This window comes from Cupressus sempervirens, chromosome 7 (assembly GCF_028749045.1).
Source record: "Cupressus sempervirens isolate cs-2001-9-10 chromosome 7, ASM2874904v1, whole genome shotgun sequence".
Lineage (NCBI taxonomy): Eukaryota > Viridiplantae > Streptophyta > Pinopsida > Cupressales > Cupressaceae > Cupressus > Cupressus sempervirens.
In genome coordinates this window covers 159592118-159615683 of record NC_143124.1, presented here as the reverse complement: position 1 = coordinate 159615683, position 23566 = coordinate 159592118, and the positions used below count along the sequence as shown (strand labels likewise).

General features: G+C 34.3%; 1 protein-coding gene across 2 annotated transcripts in view; it reads right to left on the bottom strand.

Annotated features, from left to right (window-relative positions):
* Nucleotides 1-274: 274 nt before the first annotated feature.
* LOC149545999 (putative ADP-ribosylation factor GTPase-activating protein AGD9) overlaps nt 275-23566 on the bottom strand; it is an 89621-nt gene continuing 66329 nt past the window's right edge. The window contains exons 3-7 of one of the 2 annotated variants that reach the window (XM_089790938.1): nt 20073-20520; nt 19385-19639; nt 19120-19248; nt 3677-3787; nt 275-717 (exon numbers count right to left, since the gene is read on the bottom strand). In XM_089790938.1, coding sequence (XP_089647064.1) covers nt 610-717; nt 3677-3787; nt 19120-19248; nt 19385-19639; nt 20073-20520 — 1051 coding nt within the window. In that variant the 3' untranslated portion in view covers nt 275-609. The remainder of the gene's footprint in view (nt 718-3676; nt 3788-19119; nt 19249-19384; nt 19640-20072; nt 20521-23566) is intronic. The other variant, XM_089790939.1, reaches the window with a different exon arrangement.

Sequence of the window (23566 nt, the reverse complement as noted above, 5' to 3'; positions counted from 1 at the left end):
CGACTTGAAAAGATAAAATGGAAAAAGCATTTCACTTTCGAATGGCCATGTGCAATATCACATCGTAGCTTGCTTCTTACTGTTCTTAGTTGCGTTTAATCCTATATAGGAAACAACAAGATTACGTTATTGAGGTTATATTTGCAGAAAAATAAGCAAAACCTTAATACGTGCAATGATATTCCTACCATGCAAATCATTGTAAATACTAATATCCCTACTAATATATTTTAATAAATCAATATCTTAAGCATTAATTATCTTAATGCATTAGTTCTCTCAATGCAATGTATTTTTTATTATTCAAAAAGTGAAAGATATGTAACCAAAGATATGAAACCACAAAACAATTGGCTTCATTTTCTCTATAGTGCAATAAATCTGTAAGGAATGTCCATAATGTAATGCAGAAAAGCTACACCAGGATAATCTTGGAATGCCTTTTTGAAAAAAAAATTTGGGCCCTCTTCAGAACCAACTTTGGGTAATAAAATATTAGTATATTCAATCCAAATGGCAAAACATATATATCAATCTCCTTTGGGCAGCCAGATTACAGAAGTGCAAAAGCAAGAACAATATAGAAGGCTGTACTTTGAACACTACAACTTATCTAATGCGGTCCTGCAAGTCTGCAATCAGACTTGATGCGACTGACGATAGTTTTCTTCCAGTTTCACCAGCAATTGACTTCAGTGATGATACATCTTGTGAAGCCTATAACAATATATCAAGAACGGGTTTTTAATATGCACAATTATTTTGACAAAGAGAAAATGTAAAATCAAAAATTAGTCCGACTCTTATAGCATGTTTATATGGGCATTAGTAAATCAGTATTCGACTGAAGCAGAACCACAAATTACAACTTTATTCCATCATGAAATTGCCATACCATGCCAACACAAGGCACATGTTGTTCAGAACAACCGTGCAGAGGGGAAGATATAAACATAAAAAGTTAAAACAATCACTTGCTGTATGAATATAAAATTCTGACCCCTCACTTCAACTATACTCCTTCCAAACAAATACATCTGAGACATTTTATCACATTTATGACATAGCTACAAAATTCATAACAATGTAAATAGTCCAAATCTTAATACATGCACCTAGATGCAGAATTCATAACAATGTAAATAGTCCAAATCTTAATACATGCACCTAGATGCACAAGTCAAAACACTAACCATGAAGCCCAAAGTGAAGAATTTAACATGAAGAATGATTTACCCCTATTCATCTTAACTATCATCCTAGAATCCTTGAATACATGGTATATATATTAGGCCTAATGAATCTTTAAATCCAAATAATATTTACCCTTCAATAAAAAAGAAGCAGAATATGCAGTTGTATTCTAGCTAAAGATTCATTACAAATTAGCTCTTCAAAAACAAATATAAACGTGTAATCTAATCCTAGAAATCTGAAGAGTCAAAATAAGTGTTACCCTAAGAAGGCTAAAACATTATAAAAAAAAAGAAACTTCTCTTTGGAAAACTGAGGAATGGCATAACTCCCTACCTACCATCGCTACACTCACTAGCACATTCATAGAACTGTGCAGCTGTATTTGCAATAGCTTCTCAACTCAAATTGTAAAACATCTAAATCTAGTGTTTACAATACAAAACAAACACTAGAAAGCATGTAAGCTATGTTTGCTGGATGTTTGCTGGAATCTGATACAAACATGTTATACCTGGAAGATAGAGACAAAACGAAGAATTCCTCAAAGACCTTGTCCTCAAATAAGACAGCCTTATCTAATAAAACAACTGATGTGGATATAGAACTGAGTACACTATGACTAGATAATGACATCATAGAAAATAATTTAGTGTAATGTGTGCAAGGAGGAGAAATTTGTAAATTGTCTGCAATATTTTTTATAATGATTTTAAGTCATCATTATTAATGTCATATTTATTAGTTGTTGCATTTGAAAGTTGATGTGATATAACACTCTTTATTTTCAACAGAAACACTTCCCCAACATTCTAAAGACTTATTTGACACAAAATGTAACTCTATTTATCATAGAATTTGTGTTTTTAAGAAGTCGAGGTGGTGTTTTGCCACATTTTTGCAAACTCAAGTCAAAAATGCAGTCATGAAGGTCTAGTGCAAAAGTAATAGAATTTGGCAAATTCTATTACATGAAATCAGAAATTTGGTTTGATAAATACGACGACATTTTTATTCAAATATATTTTAAAAAGTGTTAAGTCTTTTAACATTTTTCCTATAAAACAGTCTCTCCAAGGCAAGTCAATAGACAGAACTTGCCCACATCTTCCGATCTTGCATAGTAAAGAGTCATGAATCGCATGGCTGTATCAGCAAAGCGAGTCAAAGGCAACAAGTATTCAAAATATCACAAGTAAACATTGTACCAAAGATGAGGCTAGGCTAGGCAAAAATGTTAAGATGCCACAATTCCAAAATAGTGGGTTACCCCTCAGTCCTTGGCTCTAAGCCGAAGAAGTTTCAGGTACGAGTGGGCCCATATCAGGTCCCTAAAATGTCTATGTGGTGGCCTTCGCTGGTTGGTAGCTCACAGGCTTCGTGCCTTGCTGGGTTTCCTCACAGGTCTAAATCCTCCATCAAAAACAAAATAGTGGGCTACATTTTTTTTTCCTAGATTTGACACTGAAAAAAATATTCTGAATTTTTATTTCACATTTGAATGCCTATTGCCACAAAACTGTTAGGAGTTTGAAGATGATGTAAATTAGTAATTTTTGTAGGCATGGTTGAGGAGTAGAAAGGTTAAATCAAATATATTTTAATCTAACCATTTTTAATTAGTTCTTTCAAATGGGACCCTCTCAAGGCTTAACTAATCATATTTTCATTAAAATAAATGGATGCGGGTGAATAGTGATAAATATAGGTGACCGCACAATAGTGGTTTACACTTTGTCAAACATGTTGATTTTTGCTGATATCACACGTTTTTAAGAAAATATGATTAGTTAAGCCTTGAGAGGATCCCATTTGAAGGAACTAATTAAAAATGGTTAGATCAAAAAATATTTGGTTTAACCTCTCTACTCCTCAATCATACCTACAAAAATCACTAATATACATCATCTTCAAACTCCTAATAGATTTGTAGCAATAGGTGTCCAAATGTGAAAGAAAAATTCAGAATATTTATTGCAGTGTCAAATCTAGAAAAACAGTGTAACCCGCTATTGTGAGACCACTTATAGAGGAAGAATGGTGACAGTATTTATTAAATAATAAAGTATTATTTATTTGATAAGAGGATATAAATTGGCTAATTATTCAATAACCAGGTTTTTATTTAAACAATTAAAGAGAAAATAGTTGGGTAATGATGGCAATCAATTGTATGGTAATCTATTGGGACAAAAAATCTCCAATGAGTGCAATAAGCTAAGAGAAAAAATTAATACTGGAAACATGATATAGAACACAAGTTCCATAGAAACATAGAACCACTAAACAATGGCAATCAGTTAATCCCTTTGTAGGGGAAAAACGTGCTTGGAAAATATTAACTAAACTGGATGGAAATCTTAGTAATACTATTCTTGATTGCAGTCAATAATCCTTGGGAATAAAATTAAGAATTTAAATATTTCACAGGTATCAGAAGTCATTCAAAACATATCTCCAGAATTAGAGTAGAATATTGTACCTGCACGGCCAGCTTTGATAAAAGCTCACTAGCAGTAATGTCAAGATTTGAAGCATTGGTGCCACTTTCATCCCGATCAAAGAATTGTGCACTTGATATTGAAGATGATCCCTGCAATAAGATTTCAATTACAGGAAATACTTTACTAACATGACAAAAAGCTATAAATTACAAAATACAAATTCATAATGTGCCAATAATAAGATTTTCAGAGTTTACTATTGTCCGCATATGTTATACATCCTCATTTAACATTTGAACATGTATTGTTCTAAGCAACTTTGTCAGGATTGTTAAAATGCTTTCAAACACCTGAATCTACTTTTTAGCAATCATTTTGTGCATCCACCTTTTCTTTTAAAGACATGATGTTATCTAAAAATAAAAGATGCCATCAGTCATTTCCAATCTTCTTTCACATCTGTCCTTCAAGAACTTAAATTCATAGCTTTCGAAAAATCTATAGGATCATCTCAATACATGGTTCAATTGTTATTTAGCACAGGAAAATAATGCAGCATTGTTTTCTATGCAGTTTCTTGGGTGACAACCTCATGTTCTTTATAAGAGGAATGTCTGGTGCCCACTACTGAAAACCCTTGACAGAACTCAGATTTACCACTGGATAAATAACCCTTTCTTGTTTAGTGATCTAACTGTATATGGAAAGACTCCTTGACTGGATGAAAAGCGGGTAAGAATGATCATGTGAGGGTTCTTGAAATACAATCATGGGAAGTCAAAAGCATCTAGCATTAACAAAAAAACTTAATTTATTGACAAAGAAAATTGATATAATCCAAGCTTGATAGATCATATGCAAGTTCCTTGATACCGCAATCTCTACCAATGCAAAGATACAAATTAAAGTGGATGCTACCAAAACTGGATCTGACTATCATCCTAATTTCGCCCATATAATCACTCATGCTGATAGACAATTTGATTAACGTTCCTATTTCAAATTAATTGGTTTTCTTCTCAAGTCAGATGACTGCTTTGGAGATTTTGACATTACGTAACTACTCCAGTGTTAGGCAGTGGATTCAACCCATGGTGGCAGGCAGTCATGCAACATAAGTAAAAAACACTAAGCATTGCAAGTTAGTATCGAGCTCCTGCAAACTAGATTAATTCTAAATCGAGTACCATGAATAAATTGAATCAAAGGACATCCAGTGAATTGGACTTGCAACTCAGAGAGTTTGTGTATAACTAGAATTAGGTTACACATGCATAAACAGAAGCCTCAAAATTTCCAATTAGTGACCTTGTCATCTCGCCAGCATGAAACACCTATACGAGCATCAGAAAATTGTCTTACTCATACAATTTCACAATTTTCTCAAAATATCAAACCTAAGAAGTGACTAGCACTAGGTGTCACATCCCTCCTGACTACTAAAACAGTGGTTATGTTATTTGATGCCCTAGATATTATATTTCTTGTTTTCATGAAACAGTGGTTATGTTCTTTCATACCCTAGATGTTATATTTCTTGTTTTCATGAAACGGTGTTGTGTAATTTGATGCCCTAGATGTTTTATTTCCTTTTTCATAGAACAGTGGTTACGCTATTATTGATGCCCTAGGTGCATAAAACAGAGTTGTGTAATTTAACACCCTAGATGGTTTATTTCCTTTTTCATAGAACAGTGGTTACGCTATTATTGATGCCCTAGATGTTATATTTCATGCTTCCATGGAACAGTGGCTCAGACTGTCTAAGAGAAATGATAATATGCTATGTTCATAATTAGAGTTGATATTTGATTTATTTCATATGTATTATGATCAATGTGATGATTTCAGACTAACTATAGTTCTTGTCTGAGTGGTTGCCGGAGAAGATTGTCCTCTGTGGAGAGAGGGAAAGTAACACCAGGTCTGGGATGCAAACATGGTCATGAGCCTTGCGCTAACTGAAATTCCAAACTGATAAGTTTTGGATAAGATGAGGTTGTAGATAAGCATAGTTGGTGGAGCTGATTAGAGCCTATTTGGTTTTACTTTGTCAGTAGTTGAGTTGATAGTATACCTGTCATTAGGACCTTACATCTTGCTCTAGACTTTGGCTAACCTATTTCCTTATTAGGACAGGTAATACCATTTCTGCGTTATTGTTATAATGTACTTAATTACTTAATTATTCATTATTTATATAATGTGCTATGAGTAGTACGTATATATGTGTGTCTGTATATAAGCGTGGACAATAGTATGATGGCACACAACTGTATGTCTGTATATAAATACGTTTATACAATTACTAAGATATTAAGTGTGTGTGTGTGTGTGTGTGTGTGTGTGTATATATATATAGAGGTAGATATATACATAGTTACATAATTGGTTGACATTTTATTATAACCTCTAGAATTTAAATAGCTGTCTCATTTAATTAAATTATTAGTTTTTTAAGGAAATTTGAAATTCATTCAATAATTGATGGAAAAGAATTTGAGTAATGTCTCATAATAATCTCTTACCATCTTTATATAGTTATTTCATACAAAAGTAAGGAGAATTTTTTTATCAGATACTTGGAAATATATATTCCTACTTAATATTGCAACCTTTTTGATATAATATGAATAAGGCATGGTAAATTTGAGTTTGGCTAAAAAATAAACAAAACAAAAAAATGCAAATCATGTGTTCTGTGTGAAGGAAATAAAAACTCAAATGAAATTGAGTTTAAATGAAATGAAATCAAAAAAAGGGAATTCGGTAGGATGCATGCTTGAAGTATTTGGGTTTTTCTTTCATTAAGTCATTCACGGCAAGGGGAAATAAGAGGCGTAGCTGAGAGTGGTGTGAGTATGAAGAAGGAATGGCCGGGAGAAGTGGCGTGGGAACGGGCTGATTTAGCTAGTTTCTTCCTCGAATCTGCACCCTTTCTCCATCCATGGTTGCTTGGCTCTATTAGTTCTCCTCTTTAGAGCAATTTGTTTGAATATGAGCTTCAAATAATGAAGACGAGGGAAATGGTTTCCAGTTGTCTACATTATTTAATATGGTTGTTGATTTTATCCTTTTCATCTTAATCAAGCATTATAATTTGGTTTAAGGTTATTAAATTTGTCAGAAGAAAAATATTACTGTTAATACTTACTCCAATTTGCTGTAGTAAATGATTTGTTGATGCTGTTAAGTACTTTGTAAACATGGAAGCTTTATCCAACTTTAATAGAAAGAAATTATTTGCTCAACGGGGAAAATCGCAGAATTTTTGCATTCCTAGAACCTATAGAAATTCACAGCATTATAATTCTTAAAGATTTATGAAGTTAAGCTCATATCATAGCAGGTTTCATACTTCCTTTGTTCTTAATGGCAGTAGAAATTAACAGCTCTATACTCAATGATTTAAGAAATTTATGTTCAAAATCTAGTAGATTTTCATATTTTCTCAACTCCCAACTGACCGTAAATACAATAGCACTGTATTCTTAAAGATTTATGTACTCACATAAAACCCTAGCCCATTTTAACATTCTCACCACACGTAATTGGCTCTTGAAATAACAGCACTATATTGACTTAAGGGTTTTACGGAAATTTTAGTTAAACCTTCACCATTGCAAGCTATAATTTTGTTAGTCAGATGTGGAATGTCATTAAAAATGTATACCTTTATTTCAGTATGGCATCACTTTTGGATAGGGTCCTGAAGCTAAAAACGATTAATTAAAAATTGTGATTCAACTTGGGTGGATAATGGACTATGAGGTAAGGTTAAAGAGGACATATTTCACAATTCATGATGTATTTGCAAGTGCGCATGAAGGGTTACAGATATAGCACATTGTGAATGTATAAGTAAAGGAAAAAGGTCCTCATAATTCCTTACCAGTGTTAACCAGGAATTCAAATATTTTAGGACCATTGAGCCTAATCTCTGAATTATCTTTTATATAACCATTTTAATAGCTAGCTGGTCTTTTTGACAGCTCCGAATATTTGGTTGATTAATTACTCTACTGGCCAATGTAATAATGAAAACATTAAAAGGGCAATGCCATTATGCATTCTAGATAAGAGGCTTAGGTCTAGTTAAGTGTTTAATCATAAGTAAACATGAGCTAATCTTTGAGGGGACTATACTAGGTTAGTGATAGTTTGAAACTTTGATGGATCCAGATACATAACCCAGTCATAGGTCATACTAGTCAGAAGAATCTATAGTATATAACCGACTAGTTGTGTGGGAACATCCACTAGATTCGACAGTTTCTCTCATCACCATATTTACACCCCTGCGAAGGATAAAGCCACTTTGAGTAGGAAGTATGCACGGCAGATGAAATACTTTCCCTCTTATTGCCTGTGATCATAAGGAAACTCAGAATGCGAAACTTCAAGCACATAACACAGAGATTTCTAATCCTGCCTCGTACTTCTTTTGAGTTCAATTTAATTTCATGTAGCTTCTTATTTTTCATAGCACCATTTCTTGTCATTCAAGGATGAAATTGTAAAGGTAAATCGATGTTGTTATATTAAACAGTGAAGATGAAAGCTCCTTGTATAGATTTACAAAGATAATGGGTTTATTATGAAACAATTGTGTACTAAAGACAAAAATAGAAACTAATGACTAACTAAGATGACCATTAGAGAAACATTCCAATATTCTAATACCCTCCTTCAATGATCATCGTCTAACTACCCTATAGAAGATTGTATGTCTAGTGGTCATAAATTCTCCCAGGACATTTTGTTTTTGTTGAGACCCTCCTTGGATCTACAAAATGTTAATGACCAAGAAGCCATCCAATCTAATGTTGGGTAATGAATGTATCACTCCTTGTAGCTAGAGACACCGAGATGAAACTAAAACCATGACTTTGAGGAAAATGCCGAAAAAAATTGCAACCGAGCATTATGCCCCAAAATAGATTGCAAGATGATTCACCAAGAACTTTTGAAGATGAGCACTGAGTCCAAAAAGATCGCAAAAAGCCACAATTTTTTAGATGAAAATTGATCAAAACCAGAAAACAAAATCCAAGACACAGATCAGACAATACAGAGCTTTGTTTTTGAGGAAAATGTGGTAAAACCCTATATAAAAATTGAGGAAAAATTCATAAAAACGCAACACATAGTTTTTGAGGAAAAAATTATTAAAACCCAACAGATTTTTTTAAGGGAAAAACTATGAATACCCATAAAAAAATTCAAGGAAAAATTTATGAAAACCCATCAAAGGAACCTTCATGTGCCAAAACACCAGACTTTACGTGGTAAAATAGCACATGCAAGTACATGGAACAAACATGTTAGTACATGCAATCCTCAGAATTCTGAGACTTCCACTCAAACTAGGAAATCGGGCAATTAAAACCCTTGACCAGACTAGCGATTTCGGCAAAAATCTTCAAAGACAAACCACAATTTTTTCATAAACTACCTCAAATAGTTTTTATTTTAAAATAATTGAAAAACAAACTTCTGAAAAAAATTCACATCAAAAGAGGCTCAAGTTATTCTACAAAAATATTGGCAAATTTTATGAAATCCCATCGACCTGCTCTAGTACCCTATTATGGTAAATCAATGTTGTAGTAAACAGACGAGATGAAAACTCCTTTATATAAATTATCAAAGATGATGTTTCTATTGTGAAACAATCGTGAACTAAAGAAGGAAATAGAAACTGTCTAGTAAACTAAAGACTAACTAAGATGACCATTAGAGAAGCATTACAATAGTCCAATAGAAATTGTTACGTTGCTTGTATTTCTTTTAATTTTCTTCTTTTTTCAAAATATTGTACTATCAGCAGAGCATGAATTCTGGTTTCTAGATCATATTATCAGTTCTTAATTTAATTCCATGTTACACTAAGTACAGAGGTATGTATTTTAAAGAAGTGCGATGCCCCTCCATGTACACTAAGTGCAGATGTATGTATTTTAAAGAAGTGTGATGCCGCCATCCTTTGAACATTACATCAACCAAATATCACAATTTTGCAAGGTCTCTAGGAAGACAAAATTGTAGAAAACATACGGTTCAAGTGTAATTGGCCATCATGATAATGTTGAGGAAGTATACCAAGTGATGAAAGCTTATATCAATTACTAAAAAAGATGAGCCGTCCATAATACTCTACATCAAATACAGCATTGTGTTAGTTGTCTTAGACTCATGTAAACTATACAAGTTATATTGGTAACCATCTTAGAAGATTAACTGACAATTCAGATGTATTTAAGAGCGACGTTGTCAAGTACCCCTCTAATGGTTGCTGTGACTTGTCTAACGTATGATAAAAGGAAACATTATAAAGATGAAGTATCAAGCGAAAGAAGCCAATGATTGCCAAACCTATGACAGAGTTGTGTGAAGCGATTCATCCACAATCCATAATGGTGGAAAGAGAATTAACATACGATTAAGGAAATCAAAGCAATGAACTATGATAATCATTAAAGCCACTGTTAGACATTGAGTGATATCAAGTGGAGAACAATTTGGGAGGCTAAAGTATTTGAGGGGTGTCGTTAGTATCACTGCAAAGAGAAACTGCCACTGGAAGATCATTGATTAATACTGCTCAACCAAGGAATTAACACTAACTACATACAGTCATGTCATCATTTTTTACCACAACATCTTATACTCTCCTATAGATACCAACACATGTAAAATATTGACCCATTGACATAGACAGATGCTCAAACAAAGTGATTGGTGCAGACAACAATAACAAAAGTATACACAAAAGAGATTAATATTTGATATTAGAGGCATTACAAAGGACGAAATAATATTCAAGGAATTATGGATTGGTGCAGATAACAATAACGAAAGTATACACAAAAGAGATTAATATTTGATATTAGAGGCATTAGAAAGGACGAAATAATATTCAAGGAATTAACATGCATCACAATTTGGTTAAGGAAGTGCAAAAGCAGCTATCAATAATACGTTAAACAGGCACAAGTTCAGTTATTAATTGCACCAATAAAGAATAACATGAAGTGGTGCATTTAACACAAGGTACAGAGGTTGAGGTTAATGTTTCAAATTCTTCTCGCTTTCTTTCATCTTCCAAAATAGATTCAAACTCCAAAGAGGCCTTGAAGTTGGTTCAACTCTAGGAATACTATTGTCATAGTTACTCAATTCAAAGACAGTGAATTGACCAATCAATCCATCAATAGAGACATTATCTATTGTTCTTAACTCATGAATGGCAGAAACCCTAATGGCATAAACAGGTAACAAGGGTCTCAACATTTTACTTACCACATCCTCTTCTTCAATGTTACCACCATTACTTCTAGTAGCACCAACTACTTCATTTATTCTTTGGTCACATTGAGCAGTGTTCTCACCTTCCACCATTTTCATGTCATCGTATTTGCCCTTCATACTATCTAACCTGGCCTTTTGCACATGTTTGTCTCCACCATAGATTAGCTTCAGCTTTTCCTGAACCTCATAAGTAGTCTCTAGCACATGTATATCAATATATTCAATGTTGGGTTGAGTACTTACTATAGCTTCCAATGCTTGCTTATTGTCCTACTGCTCCTTCAATTGATATGCAGAAAGAGACCCAAAAGGACCTACATATTTAGTTTCAACATGATTCCAAAATTATGACCCCATGCCTTTAGATAAATCTTCATCCAATCGCTCCATATTGTATAGTTCTCTATTGTGAATTAGGACCTTTCTTCATCATAGGATCTTTTCCCCAAACTTTTAAGCTTACCACAAAGAGGACCAACGCTCTGATAACAATTGTTAGTATTATAAGGTACAAGATTACTTGGGGGAAAATCAGTAGCCTACCAAATCCAAAATTTTCATCAGCCATTCAATAACATTCAGCAACATATAACTTGTGCAACAATAAACAATGAACAAATGAAACCATCTAAATATGTAACACAAGAACACCAATAATTTTATCATGGAAACCCTTGGTTAGAGGAAAAAACCACAGTAGGAATTAGTACCCACAATTATTTGCACTCTTCTGAAGTATGACATGGCTTAGCCCTATTGGGAGCTTTACAAATGCCCTGCTAGACCAAGACCTTGTTAGAAGTCACCGAGTTAAGGGATTTGCCTCTAGCCCTATTAAGAGCTTTACCCTGTTAGTAGTATTTCAGTTGAGGGATTTAGAACCTTAAGTAAAGAGCCACTTGGTTAGAGGATTTCAACTTAAGACATGTTAGGATCTACCCAATACAGGGCTTTCTTGAAGAACTTGTTTGAGAATAGCACTTCTCCTTTGCCAGTACAGATCCAATTAAGCTCAATCTTTTGCTTCTCTTGCAAGCTCTCCACACCCTTCTCTCGATTACAAGATTACTTGGAGGAAAATCAGTAATCTACCTGGGGGAGAAGCAATAATCTACCTTGTATTATAAGGTACAAGATTACCTAAGGTAAAACCAGTAATCTACCAAATCCAAACATTTTATCAGTCATTCAATAACATTCATCAACATATAACTTGTGCAACAATAAACAATGAAACAAATGAAACCATCCAAACATGCAACACAAAAACACCAATAATTTTATCATGGAAACCCTTGGGTCAAAGGGAAAATCCACAATGGAAATTAGTACCCACAATTATTTGCACTCTTCCAAAGTATGACATGTTAAAGGCTTAGCTCTATTGGGAGCTTTACAAATGCCCTGCTAGACCAAGACCTTGTAGAAGTCACCCAATTAAGGGATTTGCCTCTAGCCCTATTAGGAGTAACTCAATTAAGGGACTTACAACCTTAAGTAAAGGGCCACTTGGTTAGAGGATTTCAACTTAAGACATATTAGGATTGTTAGAAATAGGGAATACTAAGAGGGGGAGTGAATCAGTATTCTACAAACTTTAGCCAAAAACTAGATATCGTTAATTGCCTTATAACTTGCAATCAAAGAAAACTAATTATACAGAACAATAAATGTAACCATGCAATAAGAAAACTCATAACACCATATTTTGTTAACTAGGAAAACCCTGGCCAAGGGAAAACACCGGTGGGGATGATACCCACAAAATGATCCACTAATCAAAAGTATCTGGTTGAAGAGATTGACCCTGGTAGGAGTCTACTACATGCATATAGTGTCTTGATCCTTGTTAGAGGACTGGGGCCTTGTTAAAAGCCTCAACCCTGTTAGGAGTTGTTATATACAAATACAAAATGTATGTAAGAAAAGCCCACTACCCAAATATGCAATATGCAATGTAATTCCTTGATACAAAAAAAAAATACAAAAAACATCTCTGCTTATGGCTGATATCTTCAATATTTGATATAACTCTTGCTACTCTTCACAAAACTTGCATACCTCTAATCATACATCAGAATACGCATCATATAAAGTTTGCATAGTCTTCCTTAGAAGCACACTTAACTTTGCATTTACAAACTTTCCTTTATATCTTTGTAATTCTCAAAATACTATCCAATCGGCCTTCAACCTTTCACACGCTTGACAAAATATAGTATTACAACTTCTTGTCTTAGGGTTAATATCTAGGATGTCGTCCCTAATAAATTAAGTAATTATTTTGTTTACTTAATCCATAATTATTCATTTCCTGTCATACTTTGTTCTTGTTTGTATATTGCCTCAATTCGTAAAACTGTTATATCTCCTTCTATACTGACTCGTGCACTCGAACACATCATCCTGACATTTTGTCTCATTTGTACCTAATTGCACATGTGCCAATAATGTCTGTCAACTACGTATATCAAAACTGTTTCTACTTTGCCAGATAAACTAACAGATACTTAGATAATTTTCTAACTATGAATGCCATAACTTCATCTTCAAGGTTTGCCTTCTTCATACTGAAGATATGTTGCCATAAATGACAACATTCAATATCTACCTTAGCCAAATTGCCAACAAGGACCAACCTGGTAAGGGGCTTTCTTGGAGAACTTCTTTGAGAATAACACTTCTCCTTAGCCAGTACAAATCCAGTTAAGCTCATTCTTCTGCTTTTCTTGCAGGCTCTCCACACCCTTCTCTTGATCACACCCAAACATCCACAATCTACAACTTCACAATTCACCAAACTGGATATAAGTGCATTTTCCACTCACTACGGCAGCCATTGCCTTAAACAAAACATATTACATTTGAATTTCATTGTTTGAATCTTCGCACTTCATCCTAGTCCACCCAAAAGTAATACCAAACAATATTAATATATTTATAGATCCATTTTAGACTCCAAATTCATTCACACATCGATTTTATCAAGAATAGTCAAACTTTTAGACTCTTCCAATACGCTTCCATGTGCTTTATAAATCCGATCACTATGATCAATGCAAAGCTAACTCATCATTGCACATTTGACCTTCCATGTCACCATAACACCTAGATCACAAAAGACTCACCACAACCGGCCGCATCATCATATCGGTTGAAGATCTAACACCGACTTTTCCAAATGTGTTGCCAACCTACACAAACGATCTTCTATTCATTGAAACTATGTCTCCCTATACTCTAATCAGCTTGCAATTGTAACAACAATTTCATAGCTTCAAGATGATTCAGACTGAACCACAACACCAATATCCACACAAATTTGATAGATCAATCACATCATCCATCTTTTGTCACTATCTGCTCTTTCGTCTCTGTCAACTTTCAATGATCATAAATCTCTCCATGCATGTTGTAAACTTCTACAAACCAACATACATCATCTAGAGACATCTTTATGTCTCCCATAAGATCCGCACACTCCAATTCTTACAACATTGGATTCAACTACTCGAACACTTATCATGTGCTTGATAAATCTGATCGCCTTGATCAATGCAAAGCCAACTCATCATTGCACATTTGGCCTACACCTGGTTCATGAAAAGCTTCACCCCAGCCAATCGAATCACCAATTGAAGCTATAACACCGACTTTCCAAATATGTTGCCAACCCACACAAAACGATCTTTTGTTCGTTGAAACTATGCCTTCCAATATTCCAATCACCTTGCAATTGCAACTACAATTTCATAGCTCAATCAAGATGATTCAAACTAAACCACAACAACAATATCCACACAAATTTGATAGACCAATCAAATCATTCATCCTCTATCACTATTTGCATTTTTGGTTTCTCTATCATCTTCCAATCAATCATAACTCTCTCCATGCATGTTGTGAAACCTCTATAAACCAACATACAACATCTAGAAACATCTCTAAGTCTCCCATAAGAACCGCACACTCTAATTCCTATTGCAACATTGGATTCAACTACTCAAACACTATCAACCATTACAACACTAAATTAACATCAATGACAAGTACAACACAATAAATTTATCTTCCTGTCATCAAACCTATACTACACGACACTCAACAGTCTTTACATCATTTACGCCTACAGATTTTGGGAGTTTCCAAAAAACTAGACAGCTAAGTTTCAAGATTCAACATTCCTCCAGCAGTGTTGCCTCCCACAATCTTTCATGACTTTCTAAGATGAAATCAAAACTAGAACAAGGATTTTCAAAAGCTTCTAACTCATTAAATCACATATCCTTGATTTCAACTCTTTGGCTAGCTTAGCCCAACTCTCCCTAGCATCCCTGACAGACTTGACTAAAGTTGCTCAAACTCGTCTCTTTGACTTGGAGACTTGAAAATTACCACCAAACAACTACTACTACTAAAGGAAAAAGAGGGGGTCTACATTTGCATTGGGGCAATAGTGAGAAACCTCACAACACAATCCTCTTTTAATGGTCAATCTATCAACTACACCAAGTTTATCCAAAAATTTGATGAATTTTTGAAGACTTAAAGATTTGGTAAGAATGTCTACAACATTGTCCTCAATTCGAACATAATACAATATCACTAGTCTATCTTCCACAAGTTGCCATAGGAAACAACCTTGACTTGTTTTGTATGCTCCTCAAAGATTAAATTCTTGGCTGCCTCCTTCAACACCCCTCTATTTTCACAATAAAAGGGCTTGAGGACCTACTTGAAACATTTGCACATCTAAAAACAACCTCCCTAGATAGACTACATCACCAACTTGTAAGAATGTCTCCAATATAGTCCTTTGTCAAAACATATTACAATGTCACAAGTCTATCTTCCACAAGTTGCCATAGGAAATAAGCTTGACATGTTTTTTACACTCCTCAAAAATTAAATTCTTGGCACCTTCAACACCCCAATATTTTCACAATACAAGGGTTTAAGGACCAACTTGAAACATTTACATATCTAAAAACATCCTCCCTAGACAGATTACCTAACACACTACTTTGACTCTTCCCTGATACTCTAATTATGTTGAGGAAAGAAATACTACTTGTTTCTTTTTACTATCTTATGTGACTACACCCCTACCAAAATTGAAATCATACAAAGAAGTGGACATCCTATCAACAAATCAACTTGACCAATCTAAATTTGTGAACCCAGCCCACTTAATGAGTAAAATAAATGGTAAAATGAAACGAAACAAATGTTCTTGTTTACCTGCTTGCAAGGTGTCTCTCTCCTACGTTTGCAAACAGATGAAAAGACAGCAATGGTCCATCGGCCCTCTTATAGCTCTGAAACACATCAAGTACAAGGGCTCAAAGGTCCAAATCAGCAACTAATCTATGAATACATGTGTCCATGCTGACCTGAACCTTTGCATTTGCTCTAAAAGTGTTGATGTAAAATTGGGGGATTCAGGAAAAGCATGAATATCTTAGTGGAGATGCAAGTTCCACCTACGATCGATTATGTTACATATGGATTTATATTTGGTCTAATTTGACTTATACAAGTGTTGAATGACTTCTTTGGCCCTATCTATGATGTCATATAGATACCCATGCCTAGACATAATAATTTAACAAAAATCAGTGAATTGCAATATATGAAAATTAAATAATAAATCATTACTCAAGGTTTGAAAACTTACATTCATCATCTCCTCCATTAGTTTGTCATATCTAAACATCAAACAAAGCCTTCACAACCTTCTTTGCTTCAAACTTCTTGGCATAAGGACTCTCCAACCATATATCACTCACATACATCTGCTTCAGGTTGGCCAATGTGGCTAATATGCTCTGCAAGGTAAGAAAATTAGTGTCAAAGCGTGTGACTCCCAATCACACAAGATCTTTACCATCAATGTGCTCTCTCATAAGACTCGTGACCCATGAGTGATTGCAGATGTAATTTGTGATATTCCTTCCATCTTCACCCACTTTCTCCATCAATCTCAGTTCCCTTAGCTCCTTAAGGAGCAAGTCAAGACATCTCTAAGGGTACCTATCTATCAGAAATCTACTAGCTACCACATAATGTAGCTGCATTATCAGTCACAATTTGAACAACATTAACCACTCCCACTTCAACCGCCATTTCATCGAACGTGTTGCACAAAGTCTACATTTTTCACCTACTATCCCCCTCAAATAACTAAAAGGTTGATTAGTGTACTATTCTTGCCATATGCCCACTCATCAATATAATAGTGCAACCTATTTGTTCCCAAACTCTTCTTTGCTCTTCCACAAATTGATGAATGTTTTGGACCTCATTGTGTAACAACAAACCACTCTCCCCATGACGACTTGGGGCTTTGAGCCCCTTAACAGAAACGGTCACTGCAGTGGCCAATTGATCCCAATATGGACTACATAAAACATTGAAGGAGATATCGTTGTAGTAATAAAATCTTGCAACTACCACCTTTGTCTTCTAGTGCATCTCTTTGTTCCATGCAGTGCCTTGCAATTCAAGTTGAGCACTAAGAGTATTACGTGCCACCCAAAAGTTTGATATATGCTTGCTCACACTTGCCACTCCCTGTATCCATGGCCTAATGGAAGAAGAAGCCATACACCTATTTGTAAGCCTGTAGAACTAAAATCCCCCATTAATGCTTCCATGGACTCCATTGTCCTTTTTTTGCTACCTTCTTTTGTGCATATTCTTCAAGGCTTTCCAATATTCTTCAAGGCTTACCAAAGCCTCCCTCATAGCCTCTTTGAGGCAGCCATCACACCTAATATAATTACATGGATTCTTTGCAAGGTGATATTTCAGCCAACTTATGCTCCCAATCATTTATTTAGTGTTAGGTTACAAGTCACATCTCCTTGATTTGCTCCTGGTGTCCATGTTTCAATTATTTGTCCCTTGTTCTGTCACCATCCATCTTGTAAAGAAATAGGTAGACTTAGAGAAACTAGCAAAAATAGATGACCAATAATTAGAAAGCATAAAATAAATAATACTTTAGTACAATAATAAACCTATAAAATTTGGAGAATCAAATCTATATTTATTGATCTTTATTCATGAATTGTAAAATTGTAAATCCATCTTAATTAATCTATAGCCATAAATTTATGAAATGGATTGTGGAAATCTGATATCTTTAAATTTATGAATATATTTTAATAAATATTTATTAATCAGAAATCTATTTCATAAGTTTATGAATCTCTACATTGTGACTCTAGATTAATACAAAATTATAATTTATTTCATGAACATTCATTTACAATTTTACAAATAATAAACACTAAAAATCTAAAGAATAGATACAATTTTATAAATTTAATATATTCATACTGAATGTATACAGCATTTATAATTTGTGAATATATTCATAAGTTATAAACACAATTATAAAATTATAATTTATTATATAGGTAACAGCATGAATATAAATTCACTATTAAATTAGATTATAATATTTATGGGTGATATATTGCACTATTAGCAATATATAGCAGAGTTTTTCAACAATCATACAAACAATGCCATTACAGTATAGAATCCAAGAAAATTCTCACTTAACAGCACCTTTGATTTTTCCTCCTCCTACTCAATCCAATTATGGGTGATGAATATAAATATGAAATGATAGATTTATGGAGATGTAATCATCTGTTACCACATTTGCCTTTAGATTTTTAGAGACCTTTTGGAGTATTACCTTCTGCATTTATCTTTAAAAAAAATATTGGCTTCACGTTATTGAAAATTTTAGAACAAAGACTTTACTTTTAATCATCCAACACATAACAAGTAGGTCTTAATTTCAATTTTTATGCTATGTAAGGTTTGCAAAAAAGGGGTTACGTCTTTAATATCAGCAAAATACCAATTTATAAAAAATTACAGTTGTTCTATTAATTAAATGTAAGTTACGTGGCTATCCTTGTTTCTAGGTTATAATATCTGTTTAATAAACAAAAATCCAAAACAAACTGAATACATAAAAGCAAACAAGGATCTGAACCAGAACCTGAACCAGCGACAAGGGAACAGATTGACATCCAAAGATGAATACCTTGATATGTAAATGAACATTTGGAAAGCACATCTCAGGATCAAAAAGAAGCCTTGCAGTTGTATACAACAGCAAGATATGAAATTCAGAAAACAATCTTACCACAAATTTCTGCAGACGCATCTGACCATCAGCATCAACAATCTTCTTATCCTCGTCAAAGAATTGAGAAGAAGATATGGATTTTGCACCTGCAAACTTCCGTTGTGCCTCACCAGTTTCTTCAATCTTCTATCCAAACAAAAGCAAGATGATGTCACAGATAAATAACCTTGAAAACACTATGCATCCTACAATTGTGCTTATAATAGGCCAGAATAGTACATTGTTGATATTATTTGATAAAGACGCCAATAGAATATCATACCTGTGGTCTAGGGCGGCTAGAACCTCCTGATTTACGGTTCCCTGACAGACCAAATTCAGAGAACAAGTCCATACTGGTGGATGGTGCTGGAACATGACTAGAAGAAGTCTGGCCATCATAATTAGTCATTGATTGCTCTTCTGCATAAGTAAAACGTGAGGTTCGAGGAGGCGCTGACTCTGTTACTGAACTTGTTGCAACTGGTGTTACAATGGGGAGTTCAGATGGCTTTTGATCATAGAGATTCTCATTTGGCTGTTCAAATATTTGCAGACCCATCAAAAATTTGAAGTCAAATTTCCTATCACCAATGTCACAGCTATGAATGCAGAGTTATAGAATGGACAACATAGAATTGATTAGAGATCATTTAGTTGAAAATATTTAGATGATGAGACTGCTTAAGAACTAAATAAATGCATGACATGCAGAAACGACCTGCACCAGGAAGAATACCAATAGCAGAGAAACAAATAAAGAGAGACAAAAGATACATCTTGACCATAAAATGACAAAACCCGAGAGAAAATAGCAGTCACTCACAGCATCCATGTTGCAAACCAGAGGAATAAAACCATCAAACCATAATGGACTCACTAAAAAATTGATAACCCTTCAGGGAAGAATGAAGCCGAATATCAAATCTATTATGCCTACAGCGAAAAAAAATCACATGAGCAATAATTACCTTAGCAGTTAGCTTCTTTACACCTAAACCTCCTCCTGACTTCCCTCCACTCATCTTCTTTGCTCCAAAAACTGATGTCTTTTTCACAGCACTGGCAGGAGGTTGTCGAGAAGGACCTGACAATACTGCCTTTGGTTGCTCCAGAATTTTATCTTCTATAATGCTACTTGTATCTTTATATTCTGGAGATTCCTTTATAGGAGCATCCAATTTAGTTGGAGAATCAGGCAATGGAGGTACTGCAGGAACAGAACTAGTCACACTTTTAGCTACTTCTTTCATAAGAAGCTTCCTGTATAGATCAGCTGCTCTTGATGTATACTTAGATTCTATTTTCCCATCACCATCTGCCCAACCATGTTGCTTAAAGAAGATACGTGCCCGCCCATTACCACCAAAACTCATCAGTTTTAATTGCTCAGTGGTCCATGAATCCAGATTTGTAGACCTTGCAATTTGCCACAACAACACACAATATACTCAGTTTACAAAAAGCTTTGGACGAAATTCAGAAAGTTATGGTAGAAAAATCATTTAATAATGCATATTGAATGATAAAATAGTAAATACCTACCAAAATGCATTTTAATCGAGAGTAAAAACTGAGTATATCTAAAAACTCAACTATTCATGGTGAAATGGATTCTGCTAATTTCTCTTCTTGCGCTCATGCTGAAAGAAAAACATCATATCTGGCAAAAACTGTATATTAAAAAGCTTCTACCATGTTACATACTATGTTATTATCATAAGCTCCCAATAAAAGATATTGGTTCCAGTTACAAAGATGAAATTTCAAGCAGAACCACCCATTTTCCAACCTAAGGCACCTGAAAAAGGTTCCCTAATGTGAACAACCTATTTACTCTCCTTGCATGTTACTATCATATTAATCAGCCAGGTCTCACAACAAAAAAATAAACAGAGTGAATGGTTGAAATTTGTGTTGAAAAAACCTGTAAGAACTTGTGGGGCAAACATGCAAGCGAGTTAATTACCTAAAAACTTGGCAACATGTTTTCAGTAAAAATTGCAGCAATTATTGCTGCAGAAATTGCTAAAATGCAAGTATCTCCTGTTGATTTTTTGGGATCACTGCAAATGTACCAAGCACTGCCTTGTATTTGGTACATATGTTCCAATTCCAGCCTCCCCTTATATATATGAGAGTGAGAGAATAGGCATATCCCTTCAAGGGACATGTCTGTTCATTATCATAATTAAACTCATATATCTTGATGTAATTTATCTGCGCAAAGCTACAAAACATCAACACTCCCTCTTGCTAGGGAGGATAAAAACATGACCATATATTACCTCCATGTAACATACGAATATCATTGATCAAAAGATATTCAACATTTTCATATCACATCTAATACCATGAGTATTGGTCTTCCAGAATATCAACACATGATATTCACCAAGTACTCAAATAAGGTTTGATATCACGTCTGATGTCATGAGTATTGGTCTCCCAAAATACATGATATTCACCAAGTACTCAAATAACATTTGATATCACATCTAATATTATGAGTTTTGGTCTCCCAGAATATCAATGATATTCGCCAAATACTCTCTGAGTAATGGCCTTCTAGAATGTTGAGATGCAAGATATTCACCAAGTACTATGAGTAATGGCCTTCCAGAACATCAAGTCACATGATCTTCACCAAGTACTTTGTGTAATGACCCTCCAGAACATCAATCTACATGACATTCACCATGTACTCAAAAAATGTTTATAAGGTATGTGCACATGCATTCTCATAATGCTTACTATATAAACATCCACAATGCAAAGTAAAATCATCATGATCTACATAGACATATTTAGATATCCATCATAATAGAAAATTCAATTATTGTAAGATCGTCACCTTTCAAAAACTTTTGCAAATACAAGTGATGATCATTTGGAAATCGTCACTTCCTAATGATGTTCAAAGGGAATAGGCCCATAAAAATCATAGTCACTTACAAGGACTTTTGAACTCCCATTAAATATCAATCATCTGAGCTCCTCATTCAAGATTGTCTTTGAAGAAGTGTCAGACTCCCTCTAAATCTGATATCACTCTCCCTTTTCCTGCAATAACATCCTCGAAGAGAAAGGAAAAGATCATCACAAATAGCTCTTATAGTATGTCTAGAAATACAAATAAGAGAGAGACTCCGATGAATAGATAAATGTAATACTTAAGGAAAATACTTATTTGCAAATCAACATATATGATGCAATCTTTTGGTTCATTCTCTAGATGCTAATATCAATACCCCTTGAACCTCAAGTTCTTGTATACACAAACTCTTTAAATTCTTGCAAAATCTTTGTCAAAACATTAATCTTCCATTTCCACTCCAATATCATTCTTTTTTAAATCATTTTGACTTGGTTGTTATGTTACATTATATCTAGATAGAATCATCTTCTCAATGCACAACATCATAACCTCTTTATCAAAATAATCTCTTCCTTTTGTAGTTGGTGTTGATTTTATAAAAGATGTTGTAACTCTCAAGTCTCAAACCTTGTTGACAATGCATTGATTATATTCTGAAGACAACCAAACGGTAGTGACTACAAAGAACTCACAAGTCTTGGTCCTTGCTAACAAGGCATTCATCAAAACCTTTGAAAGATTTGACAACCCAATAGAGCACAATAAGGCACCTTTCATATACTCATGACAAGAATTGTTTTTATCAATAAATGGTATTTGCCTCAAAAAAGAAAAATATCGAAGGTCCCTTATCCTAGGAAACTTAAACCAAAAAAATAGTGAAGCCTCATTTTACGTACCAATTTTCATATACTATGACTCCTTAATGTTCCTAGCCTTTGTGTAACATCTAATCTGAGCCGAAGTCAAATTGGTGTATCTATAACAAATCAAGTCTTGGAACCGACACCTGTTTGTTTGCTGACAATCATCTTGACACCATATATCTGTCGTGTTTTCTAGAAAACATCCTAGTCACTAGATGAGACAACAATTCCTAGTGCTGATAATTTTTGTCTTCATATGACATTGATAAAACTCGATATTCAAGATTAAAATCTTGTATGTGCTATCATTGTTTTGATCATGAGTTGTCGCCTGTCAAAGTCAATGTTACAGTGGCCACCTATCAAAGTCAATGTTACAGTTGCCACCTATCAAAGTCAATGTCAAAGTTGCCTACTGTCAAAGTCAATGTCAGATCAAGTGTGCAGATTTGGTCCAAGAAGCAAAGCCTACGTATTGACGTTTGTCTTTCATCCACTCTCCATCGTGATTTTATTTTTGTTCTATATTATCGACAACCTTAAAACTTATCTTCCAAACTAGGGAAATCATTAATCATAAGTCACCTCGGCCTAGAGAGCATGAGGAGAGCATAGAAAATTCTGGTCTTCATTATTGAAACCTCTCATGGCCTTTCTTAGACTTTTGACAACGTTTGACACAAGCATCAAGCTATCAGTGCTTCTACAATTTCTAAGTCTC